At 35.0% G+C, this 13,523-nt stretch overlaps 1 protein-coding gene across 4 annotated transcripts; it reads left to right on the forward strand.

Annotated features, from left to right (window-relative positions):
• Positions 1-45: 45 nt before the first annotated feature.
• On the forward strand, positions 46-13,413 carry LOC114518021. Of its 4 annotated transcripts, XM_028537900.1 has the most exons (16): positions 46-605; positions 2,645-2,877; positions 3,400-3,501; positions 3,931-4,062; positions 4,391-4,471; positions 5,458-5,530; positions 5,994-6,226; positions 6,757-6,858; positions 7,892-8,023; positions 8,380-8,445; positions 8,631-8,699; positions 9,099-9,170; positions 9,389-9,460; positions 9,792-12,793; positions 12,881-13,036; positions 13,145-13,413. In XM_028537900.1, exons 1-14 carry the CDS (start codon positions 490-492, stop codon positions 9,908-9,910), a joined length of 1,602 nt encoding a protein of 533 aa, XP_028393701.1. In that variant the 5' UTR covers positions 46-489; the 3' UTR covers positions 9,911-12,793; positions 12,881-13,036; positions 13,145-13,413. The 4 variants fall into 4 exon arrangements, with proteins under 4 accessions (XP_028393701.1, XP_028393699.1, XP_028393702.1 ...); XM_028537898.1 differs by having other exon boundaries at positions 9,792-13,036; XM_028537901.1 differs by having other exon boundaries at positions 4,406-4,471; positions 9,792-13,036.
• The last annotated feature ends 110 nt before the right edge of the window (positions 13,414-13,523 follow it).

A 13,523-nucleotide genomic window follows, 5' to 3' on the forward strand; every position in this document is an offset into this window, starting at 1 on the left:
TTTTTTTCGATTTTGCAAGAGTTAAACCAAAACCCATCGCTTGTCATGTAGTTGTTTCCTTGGTGGGTTAATTCAAATATTGATTCAATGGTACGTGATGGGGGTAATAGAATTATAGAAAGGATGAATATGCAAAAATGAAGGACGCCAAGTACAGTTGGAAATGCCGAAGAGGAGATTGGAAATGTAAACGAAGAGGACGTGACATCACACTCCTATAGCACTCGTCGCACAAATCAACGGAAGCAGCCCACACTGTGGGGATAAAACTTCACCTCAGACGAACAGTGTAATCCTACATCTAGGTTTTTGACACGTTTAATATATTATAAAAACATAGGCAAGCTGCTTGGGTGTTATTTACTTTGTTAAAGCCAAAGGAGTGTATTTGGCGGGCGTTTCTAATTTCTTGAATATTTTGGAGGTTCAAAGTGTTATTTTAGGGATTAGATCAAACTACAACAGCAGTTGGCATTCGAAAGCATTAAAATGGCTTCTTCCTTATTCAAATATATCATTCTTGTTGTGTTGATGTGCGAATTGCAAAATGTTTTCGCTGGAACACGATATCAACCGTCGATCATCTGGGAAAAATTCAACCCAATGTAAGTATGAATTTCAATTTAGAACGCTTGGCTATGTACCAATTAACTAGGACGATATCTTTTACTTCCGCTATTTTGAAAGACACATTGACTTTTGGGCGGATGGCGTAGATAGTATAAAATCGATTCACTTAGTTTGTAATCAATAGTTTATAATCGAAGTATGTTCTATATTCCTAATCTCACTGTATATTCTTCTTCAATCAATATCATGATAAACATTGTATCCAGCATCCAGTATCCACGGATATTAAAGACCTTTACAGTTTACACTGACGTCCAAGGCGTTTCAGTTTTCACTTGTGCTTCTGTATCATTGTTATCGTCAATCGTGCATTGTCTTAATAATTTTACATGTTGGCACTTATATATTGACCAAAGAAAGGGAATTAGAAAATAGGTTATGTGAGGCCTGTTAAAGCTTCCCCATCAGAAATTGAAATAAAAAAGATTGCCATTTTAGTTTAAATTACTATTGTTTTGTAATATGATTACTGAAGAGCTAGTACTTATTGTTCTCATATTTTCTGAAATTCGCAGTTATAAAATGTAGCAACTTAAAGTTGTTCCAAATTCTTTGAAATATAGTCAAGAGTTGATATTCATTTTAAAATGTTATAAATTTGGGAATATTATTTTACGGTTGTTATGATAATCGATTAGGTCAAATAATCCAAAAATCTGCAGAAAATAGTTAAAATGGTTTAATTTTTCGTCAGTTAAGTCGTAAGAAAGGTTAAAAAAAGCGAGATGGACAGATTCTGGAAGACTAAACAGTGATTTCTATGTTATTGAAAAACAATATTATTGTTGCTATGGCTTTTTATTCTGTATATCTTTATATCCCACGATTTTCCTTATAATTTGTGTGAAAATGAAGAAATTTTCGTCAACGTCTGTGAATGTCAGTTAAGCTCGGAATATTTGTGCCTTAATTGCTGAAATTCTCGTTGGAGTCCACGCTATACAGAAAAATTACCAGGGTTTAAAATTTCAAGCGATTAACTAAACGTGTCACAGATGTTTATATAAGCAGTGTGGAAACAATGCAGTGTTTCTTCTAGAGAGTATATTTGCGTTGACGCCCGTGACAGACGGATTTCAAACGGATCTTAAACCCGTCCATTTCTTTAGAGTTAGCCTAAAACTAAATCTCTTTTTTGCTCACCAATTTTGTGGTCTCAAGTTAATTGTTCCCGTGAGAACAAAAAGAGGAAATGAACAAAATAACATATTGATAAACCCAGCTGTTTTTTATCCATTTCAGAAATTCACATTCGCCATAGAGGTACACAAAAAAGGGAGGAGGGCGGATGGGTTGTTGTGATCCTCCCACAAAATTAACAACCAGTCTAAAAAAATAATCTCATTCGAACTATTTGTCCGTCACGTTGTTCGGTATAAATTTTACGTAAAAAGTTTGTCTCCGTGTTTCTTTGGTCGATTATAGTGGCTCAGAATTGCCATTTCTGACGATCTAGACACTAAAATTACTAGTAAAAAGAATTACTGCTGGCCAGTAACATGCAAATGTAGAAAAATTCTGGCTTTCGACCATTTAAAACCTGATCAATTTAAATAGAAAAGAAGGACAAAGATATTGACCATGAATGGCGCATACATATTTCAAAGTTAAAGTTTTTGTATTATCCTATTTCAAGAATTATAAACTCAGTACGATTCTTCTCAGAGAATTAAGCGTCGCTTTTAAATATACGTATAAAAAGATGGTTCCAAGACATTTGAATGCCTCCCCCCAACTCACCAATCTCAAATAAAAAGGAATAAAAAATAGGGGAGAAAAGTTCACGTAAAACACTGTGAAGGTATATTAGACCAAGACTGAGAGGCCAAGCTGTGTCTGCTGAGTGCTGCATTTGATATTTACACATGGATAAAATGTAATATAAATAGACACATTTACTAATCAACACTCGCGTACTTTCATTGTTATCTTACACACTTTTGAAGAATCAGTAAAAATTTGCCCAGGCTCAATGTTCTCATTTACCCTCATACAGTATATTTTATAATTTAAGGCTAAAATGCAAATGTAACTGGATGACCATCACAAAATTGGACATCTTAGACCGCGTTGAACTAGTCTGTCCAAATCCGATCCTTGTCTCTGCGCTTCGGCTAGACGACGTCTCAAAAGCACACGTGTTTTATGACATGTATATAAGAAAGTTCAACATCGGCGCGAATAACTCATTGGAAGATTTGGAAAAAGCATTACACGACGATTCATTCTGTGATCCAACTCAATCAAGTATGATTATTATTTTAAATAATATCACCATTAATATCACTATCATCAATCATATTACTGCTTGGTCTTTCAGCATTATAACGTCATTTTCACCAACCACCATTATATACAATAAGGTACAGTTATCACCACTCTACATCATTATTGCCCACCACCACCATCATAACTAAGCCACTCCATCCACCATCAATAACCATTCCAGCACCATCATTATAAACCAACCATTATGATCAACTACCATTATCACCCATAACCATCCCCGTTATTTAATGAACCACTATATCACGAGCTAAAATCCCATCCCATGCACCATCAAACTAACCATATTCATCAGCTACCATTATCATCCATCACTATCCCCACTTTAAACAAACCATTATCACGAACTACAGTGCACTGTTTTCAACAGTAACTAACTACCATCGTCATTGAGACATCAACTAGACACCGTCATCACCAGTCACCATCACGCATCATTAACATCATTCCGCTGTCATCACCACCGTCTTTATTATGTTTCAGAAAAACTCTACAGCTGTGTAAGAGACGATCCTCGTGGAGCATATAAACTAAGAATACATAGCGACGATGAGCATTACGAAGGAGACATATCTGTGATATTCAGTATGTTCAATAACTATATTGCAATATCCTTTTAGTGAACACATCTTAATGACAGCAAACGAAGGCTGTGTAACCATTTAGAAAGGGGGAAGGGGGCAGGCTCAATTCTCATTTTCCCCCACATTACAGACTATAATGTTCCTATACATGTACGACATGCAAGATTAGGATTAGGTTTAGTTTTATGATTATCTTTTGGATTACAGTAAAAATGATACCGTGTCGTGTATTGAGTTATCTCACAGCCAGGGTTTCCACAATGCAAGGAAATTTCCTTAAAATTGACAACCACGAGGGGAGGGGGAGGAAGGGATCTGTTTTAATAGAATATTTTATGAGTGAAAGTAGTTGCTGACATAATTTATGTTATGTTATTTGAAAAAGTGCGATAACTTGTCTATATATAAATTAATTCAACGTTATTTCCAGGCAATTCTGATACAGGACAGCAGGGTGATTTAAGCAGTACAAGAAAAAAATGTGCCTTGGTTTTCATAATCAACGTGACTTCGTCAAGCGCAGAAAAGTATGATATGTCCTACAGAAAATGCTTATCACCAGGTGTGAAAAATTAGGATTTTATCAACCTCAAGGATGTATCTAACATTTTCATCACTATGCACTCCCTAAAGTGCAAAACTACCACCATTACCTACCACTAGTGATACCACCGTGATGTAACAACGTATATATTCATGCATCTGTAATTAACCAACGGAATCAACATAACGAGAATTGTTGCAGTAGAATTGAGCAAAAAAACTATTTCAGCAAATATTTTGGGGGATGCTGGCAATTCGAGTTCAAGGTTCATAGACAGTTACACAACAACTACGACAGTCTTTAACCGAAAAACTATTTTGTAAATTATTTGCTAAATAACAAACAGTGCCTTGCATTTCAGGATTAAATTGTCATAACAAGAATAAAACTTGTCTTTCCTGTTGTGGCGATCTTCCAAAGGAAGGAGGTATATAATACAATTATTTGTGTATATATCTAACAATTATTCGCCGAAAGCGAGGTGATTATCGGGGAATATTCACCGAGACGAAATCGAGGTGATTATTCCCCTACAATCACCGAGCCAAAGACGAATAATTGTTTTAGTATTTTTGCAAAAGTGAATTGACACAAGAACTGCATTTGTTCGCTTATCTCTTTGTAAGAAACGTCCACAAAACGGCTGGCCGCCATTTTGAAATTCCGGTTTTATATCACAGCATAATACGTCAAATTTGACCAATCAGAATGTAGGATGTGTTATATTCACTTGTGCAAAAATACTAAACCGGCTTAATACGAGATGGGATATAAAATTTTAGTTTGTCACTGAATATTTGCAGGATAGTATTCAGTCAAAAACAATAATATTTCACGTCATTCTAAAAACGTTCAGTTTCATGCAATCTGCATCTTGTTTTAAATCATATATATTTTATTCTCAGGTTTTGAAAGTTTAGGCTTATACTTTTTAAACCGCCTTCTTGTCTGGTCGTGGACTAACGATTCTTTTTGAGAGAAAGGACTTTATATAGCTATATCTGTTACATTCTAATTTCTGTTATAAGTAGGTTGCTTTTTTCTGTACCAAAAGTAATGCTTTGTTTGGCTTCCTAATTCAGGCTCTCCTATAGGAAAACCTTCTACAACGTCTACAACATCTATCAAAACAACTATGACAACTTATCCAAGCGATAAAAATATTTATCTTTACACTATTCTATGTTCTGTTTGTCTACATTCTTGAAGAAACAATCTCTGACACGAAATGCTCATATAGTTCCATTGTGCATTGAAGTTAAACTTAAAATGACGTGAAATTTTACTTTTTGGATCTTTCGTAATTTACTGCTTTTGCACATAATAATCTTTGTTTCATATTCAAATATTGCATCGCATATAAGGACATTGTGAAAAAACAAATCAGTATACGGTGCCGCTGTTATTATTTAGGTACTTTTAAATTAGTCCCTAAGACTATAACACGATATCAACCGTCGATCATATGGGAAAGATTCAACCCAATGTAAGTATGAATTTCAATTTAGAACGCTTGGCGATGTAGCAATTAACTAAGACGATATCTTTTACTTCCGCTATTTTGAAAAACGCATGATCTTTTGGGCGAATGGCGTAGGTACTATTAAAAATACCTTAAAATATTGTATCCACGTCAGCACGACGGATATTTAAGACCTTTACACTGACGTCCAAGGCGTTTCAGTTTTCATTTATTTGTGCTTCTCTATCATTGTGATATCGTGTATTGTCTTAACAAATGCACATAATTATTGGCATTTGAGTTGTTTTAAAATTTTGCGTTCATACAGTAATGTACGGTACAACTTTACCCTGGGCATTTTTTCGCCAGCCTGAATTTGTTCTATTTTTTTGAACAATTATTCTCTGACAATGTTCTTTTTCAAATTTCTTATTCAACTGGTTCTTACAAAAGGAAAAGTTTAATACAGTATATTTTATAATTTAAGGCTAAAATGCAAATGTAACTGGATGACCATCACAAAACTGGACATCTATGACCGCGTTGAACTGGTCTGTCCAAATTCGATCCTTGTCTCTGCGCTTCGGCTAGACTACGTCTCAAAAGCGCACGTGTATTATGACATGTATATAAGAAAGTTTAACATCAGCGCGAATAACTCATTGGAAGAATTGGAAAAAGCATTATACGACGATTCATTCTGTGATCCAACTAAATCAAGTATGTTTATTATCTTAGATAATATCACCATTAATATCACTATCATCAATCATATTACTGCTTGGTCTTTCAGCATTATAACCTCATTATCACCAACCACCATTATATACAATAAGGTACAGTTATCACCACTCTACATCATTATTGCCCACCACCACCATCATAACTACCAATATTACCATTCCCACACCATCATTATAAGCAAATCATTATAATCAACTACCATTTTCATCCACAACTATCCCCACTATGAAACAAACCACTATATCACGAGCTACAATCACCATCCCCATCATCAAAATTCACACAGACCATCATCACAACTACCATTATCGACTACAATCATGATATCATCATTGACCATCCCACCATCAAACTAACCATTATGACGAACTACAGTACACTGTTTTCAACAGTCACTAACTACCATCATCATCCAGACATCAACTAGGCACCATCATCACCAGTCACCATCACGCATCAGTAACATCATTCCGCTGTCATCACCACCGTCTTTTATTATGTTTTAGAAAAACTCTACAGCTGTGTAAGAGGCGATCCCCGTGGAGCATATAAACTAAGAATACATAGCGACGATGAGCATTACGAAGGAGACATATCTGTGATATTCAGTATGTTCAACAACTATATTGCAATATCCTTTTAGTGAACACATCTTAATGACAGCAAACGAAGGCTGTGTAACTATTTAGAATGGGGGATGGGAGAACTTGCAAAACATTAAATCCGATGCATATACGGTGGAGGTATAAAGTCTGAGTCCGGTCGATAATTTTTCTTCATTAACAATAAATGATATCTTGTGAGTTGGAGACTGGATATGTTGATCTGAACTGGCGTATTTTATGATAGTAATGCCTCCCATAGATTTCTCCTTAATTCTCATGGTATTTAAGTTGAATAAGAAATGCGTATTATTCTTTTTGTAGACCAAAGATGGCAAAGAGAGGACCAGCAATGAAGGGATGTCTCGAAACATTTCGAAAAATTGAGATGAGGTTATATGTGTCGAACGAAAAGTTGGAAACATTTTTTTGTGAGTCAAGTTCGTATTCAATTAAATTAATAAAAATCTGCGAGACCAAGGGCTACTTCTGCAAAGGAAACTGGAATGAAAATAGAGCAAAAACCAGTGGACCGTTAATCGATGGTGGAATAGAATTGAACCAGTAGAATTTAATACAAATTGGCGCTGTTCTAATATTTTGTATGACCTCTTTATGTTTCAAAACAGCTTTGACTTTTGTTGGCATAGAGTGAATCAGTTTTGTTAGTACTACAGGTTCAATTCTATTCCACCATTGATTAAGGAACCAGTCCACTGGTTTTCCATCAACTTTCTTTCCATTTTCCTTTGCAGGAGTAGCCCTTGGTCGCCCAGATTTTCATTTAATGGAATACGAACCTGATTCATAAAACGTTTCCAACTTTTCGTTCGACACATTTAGCCTCAATTTTTCGCAATTGTTCGAGACATCCCATCATTGTTGGCCCTCTCTTTGCCATCTTTGGTCCACAATAATGAGTTGAATGAAAAGTTCACATTTTCTGAATGAAAGTAGTTGCTGATATTATTTATGTCATACTCGTTTGAAAAAGTGCGATAACTTGTCTATATATTAATTAATTCAACGCCATTTGCAGGTAATTCTGATACAGGAAAGCAGGGTGATTTAAGCAGTACAAGAAAAAAATGTGCCTTGGTTTTTATAATCAACGTGACTTCGTCGAGCGCAGAGGAGTATGATATGACCTACAGAAAATGCTTATCACCAGGTGTGAAAAATTAAGATTTTATTAATTTCTAGGAAGTGTCCAACATTTTCATCGCTATGCACTACTTAAAGTGCAAAACTACCACCATTACCTACAACTATACCACCTTAAGATGCATGTAACAGCGTATATATTCATGTATCTAATTAACCAACTGAATCAACATAACGAAAATTGTTGCAGTGGCATTGGGCAAAAAAATCTATTCCAACAAATATTCTGGGGAATGCTGGCAATTCGAGTTGAAGTGTATGAATATATATAAATATATACATGCAGTATACACAACTACGACAGAACCGAAAAACTATCTTCAAATATTATTCCTAAATAACAAACAGTTACTTGCATTTCAGGATCAAGTTGTCATAACAAAAATAAAACTTGTCTTGCCTGCTGTGGCGACCCCCGAAAGGAAGGAGGTATAATACAATTATTTGTGTATACACATTGAGCAAAAAAAACTATTTTAACAAATATGCTGCATGGGGGATGCTGGCAATTCGAGTTCAAGATTCATATACATGCAGTATACACAACTACGACAGAACCGAAAAACTATCTTTAAATATTATTCCTAAATAACAAACAGTTGCTCTCATTTCAGGATCAAGTTGTCATAACAAAAATAAAACTTGTCTTGCCTGCTGTGGCGGCGACCCCCCAAAGGAAGGAGGTATAATAAAATTATTTGTGTATACATACCGGCTTAATACGAGATGTTGTGGCACTGAATATTTACACAATATAGCATTCGGTCAAAAACAATAGTCTTTTTTACGTCACTCTATAAACGTTCAGTCAGTTCATGCAATCTACGTCTTGTTTTAAATCATATATATTTTATTCTCACGTTTTGAAAGTTTAGGCTTATACTTACTTAAAGTTTAGACTTATTCTTTTTGAGAGCAAGGACTTCCTAGCTCTGCCTATATATAGCGTGGATCAAAGTATATCTGTTAAATATCTCCTAATTTCTGGAATAAGGAGAAAAGTTAAAAAGTTATTTTTACGATTCAAAATATTTGCTTCTTTGTTACTAAAGGTAATACTTTGTTTATCTTCCTAAATCCAGGCTCTTTTACTGGAAAACCTCCCACAACGTCTACAACATCTATCAAAACAACTATGACAATTTCTCCAAACGGTAAAAATATTAATCTTTACACTAGTATTCTATATGTTCTTTGTCTAAATTCTTGAAGAAACAGTCTCTGGCATGACACGAAATGCTCATATGGCTAGTTTTGTTGAAAGTTTAGCCTTATACTTAGCAGGAAAAAAGTTAAAAAGTTCATTTTACGATTCAAAATATTTGCTTCTTTGTTACTAAAGGTAATGCTTTGTTTATCTTCCTAAATCCAGGCTCTTTTACTGGAAAACCTTCTACAACGTCTACAACATCTATCAAAACAACTATGAGAATTTCTCCAAACGGTAAAAATATTAATCTGTACACTAGTATTCTATATGTTCTGTTTGTCTAAGTTCTTGAAGAAACAGTCTCTGGCATGACACGAAATGCTCATATGGCTAGTTTTGTTGAAAGTTTAGCCTTATACTTAGCTACTTAAAGTTTAGACTTATACTTTTTGAGAGCAAGGACTTCCTGGGACAACCTATATACAGTGGGGATCAAAGTATATCTGTTAAATATCTTCTAATTTCTGGTATAAGAAGGAAAAAAGTTAAAAAGTTCATCTTACGATTCAAAATATTTGCTTCTTTGTTACCAAAAGTAATGCTTTGTTTATCTTCCTAAATCCAGGATCTTTTACTGGAAAACCTTCTGCAACATCTACAACATCTATCAAAACAACTATGATAACTTCTCCAAACGGTAAAATATTCATCTTTACACTAGTATTCTATGCTCTGTTTGTCTAAATTCTTGTTCGATTATTTTTTGTGTTTAAAGCTATATTTAAATCCTATAGCAATGTACAGTGGGGGTCAAAAGTCTGAGTCCATGCAGTCAATATGATTTTTGTCACATTAAGATATAACGACAGCAGTTCATGTGCGCGCGTATACAACCATGTTATAGAATTGACACAAATTGGCGCTGTTCGGATACTTTTCTATGACCTTATTTGCGTTTCAAAACAGCTTTGACTTTTTCTGGCTTAGAGTGACCCATGAGCGACACTACAGGTTTAATTCTATCCTAACATTGATTTAGGACAGTCCACAGGTTTTCCTTATACTTTCTTTTCATGTTCCATTGCAGGAGTAGTTCTCGGTTTCCCAGATCTTCATTTGATTGAATACGAACCTGATTCACAAAACGTTTCCAACTTTTCCTTCGACTCATGTAACTTCGCCTCATATTTTTGCAGAGACATCCCTTCATCATTGATTTCGATTATCTGGCCTCTTTCCTTCTCTAAACTCTTTTTCAACGTTTGGTCCACGAAAAGAATAATCCGCACTTCTTGTATATAACTTAAATACCATGCATGAGAATTAAATACCATGAGAACTTGCCGTACAGACGGGCAAGTTTTCCTTGCCAAGTTTTATTTGCTTGTGTGTACGCGAAAAAATTGACAAGTTTTCCTTGACAAGGAGCCTGGTTCAAAAGCTAGTCATGCCAGTTTTTCAAGTAGGAAACTGCGCAACAATATCTTCGAGCCAATTGAGCGGTTTTTGGAAGTTTTATCATTTCTGTTTGTTTTGAGATTCCATCGTACACGCATTTTATCATATAGTCGTAAAATATACTCAACATATTCATTATTGTAAAACTTGTCAAGGAAAACTTTGCCCGTCTGTACGGGACGGGGCTTTCACGAGAAAAGACATGGGAGGCATTACTGTCACATAATGCGCAAGTTCAGATCAACAAATCCAATTTTCAACTCACAAGATATCATTTATTCAAAGTGAGAAAAATTATCGACTGGACTCAGACTTTTTACCCCCAATGTATATCAGTACATATTTTATGTCAATGGCTACTTGTTTGTCTTCTGTAATCACATTGCATGAGCAGGAACTAATTATTTACTTACTTTTGATCTAGGCTTTACCAAAAGCTATTAGGGTGTCCGAATTTCGGAAACCATGATATCTGTACGAAATTATTATTATTATTATTATTAAAAATTTTATTTACAGACACTAGCCCCGTCAGTTACCACTGTTTTCCACGGAGGGCGTCTACTTAATTACATTATGAGCGTCTACTTAATTACACTATACAAATATAAACTATATATAATATGCAGAATTAACTACTTGAATTTATGAGCCTCTTGAAACAATGAATCGATTGAGCAGACTTAGCTTCACGCGAAAGACTATTCCATAATACAGCTCCTCTATATTTAAAACTTCTTTTGAGAAACTCTTTCTTAGGTCTCGGGATTGATAGATCAGTATCGTAATGTCTCAGGTTATAACCATTTTCAATTACACTACGCTCAGAAAAGGATTCGCGAAGGCACGGAGCAGTACCGTTATTTAGGATATTATAAACGAGAACTGCTTTGTTAGTTTTATATTTAGTTTCGAGATTTTTCCATCTAAGCTGCTCCAGGAGTTCAGAGGAGCTTGTATTGTAGTCTGCCCCCGTTAACACCCGAGCAGCCCTATTTTGAAATTTTTGCAACTTTTCTTTCAATAATAGACCGCAATTGTCCCAAAGAGGGGAACAATAGTCAAAGTATGGTTGAATTAAAGCTTTGTAAATCGATTAGGGTGTCCGAATTTCGGAAACCATCATATCTGTAATTAATTGCAGCTGCAACGAGCAAGGCAGCACTCCTAATTTATACGTTAGGAAGAAAAATCTCGATTTTACTATGCGCGTTGGGTGGAAGCCAAATTGCAAGGTTTCACACCAATATTACACACTTAATGTATGCTCCCGAGGGAAATAGTGAGTTTTAACAAAACTCATTATTTCCTCAGGTAGTGTACATTAAGTGCTTTGTTATATAGGAAGAAAAACATACATGTTACACAAAAATATGTTACACAAAAATTTCGTGTATGCCTTAACGAAAGCAGATTCTTCAACCGTGGATCCAGGTTTGAATGAAATGTATAGTTGCGAGTTGTCCGCAAATGCATGGGCATGGGGTAGGTTGCTTTCAGTAAGGAATGTAAATGGAACAAAATCTATGGTACAAATGGAACGCATTCCATTGCACTCTTGGGAAATGGGACTTTCTATTGAATATCATGTCATCGTCATCAACCAAGTAAACGATCCAAATTTAATGGGGTATTATATAATATTGAATGCTGCAGTCAGATCAAGTAGTAGCAGAAGAGTTACATGTTTATTCATATTCCTTAACGTAACAGGGCAGTTTCAGTACTATGATATTGGCGGTAGAAGGATTGAGCGTTAGGATACAGTTGGTGAGCGGTAAGGTGATCATGGGTTTGATTGAAAACAGCCCCGGCGTTCCGTCAGTTTAGACCCAAATGAGAGATTACTGATGGCGCCATCGGAGATTTTCGAATATAACCTCAGCGGTTAACTTCTTTAAGTAGCCAGTTTTCAATGCTCAGGAAAACATCCAGATTGTAAAGACAAGCTTATCAGTCTTGTACTTACCAGCAGAAGAGCATCCAAACAATGGACCACAAGATGATCTTTGGCACTCCTCCTATATTTCCTTTTTTCCTGTCCAACATTTTTATATCCTTCCTTCAGATAACAATTAAACAAACAAACAACAACAACAACAACAACAACGGGGAAGACAACCGTGATGGAGCATGCAGCTGTCTGGATACCAGATAATGAAGAGACATGTATGCATTGTAGAAAGAAAATTTTAAAATCCTAAACAGATGGGTAAGTGTAAGATGAACTTTTCGCATTTTTTACAAATGTTACAGCGAGTTAACAAATAAGGAAAACAGCCATGATATCGCCAAACCGACCTCTGGATCAGGCGGGTAGAACCAAATACAATATACAACATGCATTGAATTGAAACAAAGTTGCCTGCCTCAGCAAAACTTGTACAAGAAAATATAGAAGTTGAAATGAAGGTAAGTTTTACATTTGTGGTTTTCCTTATAAAATTGAAGTAAAGAAATAAATAGTATAGAGGAGTTGGTGATAGTAATAAAATTATATGTGATGTGTATTTTTTGTAGCCAACATTTTACAAGGGAAGCGGAAACCTGGGCAAATAATGGATGGATCAATCATAAAAATACAAAAAGTTAACCTGATATATAACTTTGAATCTATGTCAAAAAAACAGATAATGTTTATTTGTTGGTACAAATGATTAGCAGTTAAATAAATTACATTCTATTATTGTGTGTTTCTTAAAATAATAATTTTATAATGTATTTTATGAGATATGGTAACTAAAAATCCATTAGTTTATTTTTTATAGCTTTGGATAAAATTTTAATCATTTGTATAATAAAGCAAATTTGGAGTAGTTAAGAATAAAAGGAGTACAAGTAAAAATTGCTTTTTTATGTTAATATGAAGCACATTGACGTATTGGAAAATTTGCCATTT

The sequence above is a fragment of the Dendronephthya gigantea genome, unplaced genomic scaffold (genome assembly GCF_004324835.1).
Source record: "Dendronephthya gigantea isolate DGI-Jeju-01 unplaced genomic scaffold, DenGig_1.0 000010F, whole genome shotgun sequence".
In the NCBI taxonomy this organism is placed as follows: Eukaryota; Metazoa; Cnidaria; class Anthozoa; order Malacalcyonacea; family Nephtheidae; genus Dendronephthya; species Dendronephthya gigantea.

Excerpts from the sequence above, each read along its gene's own strand:
- LOC114518021 (XM_028537898.1), top strand. The coding sequence starts at position 490 with ATGGCTTCTTCCTTATTCAAATATATCATTCTTGTTGTGTTGATGTGC. Across the intron at positions 6,227-6,756 it reads CTGTGATCCAACTAAATCAA|AAAAACTCTACAGCTGTGTA; the intron begins GTATGTTTATTA and ends ATTATGTTTTAG. Across the intron at positions 8,446-8,630 it reads CGACCCCCGAAAGGAAGGAG|GATCAAGTTGTCATAACAAA; the intron begins GTATAATACAAT and ends CTCTCATTTCAG.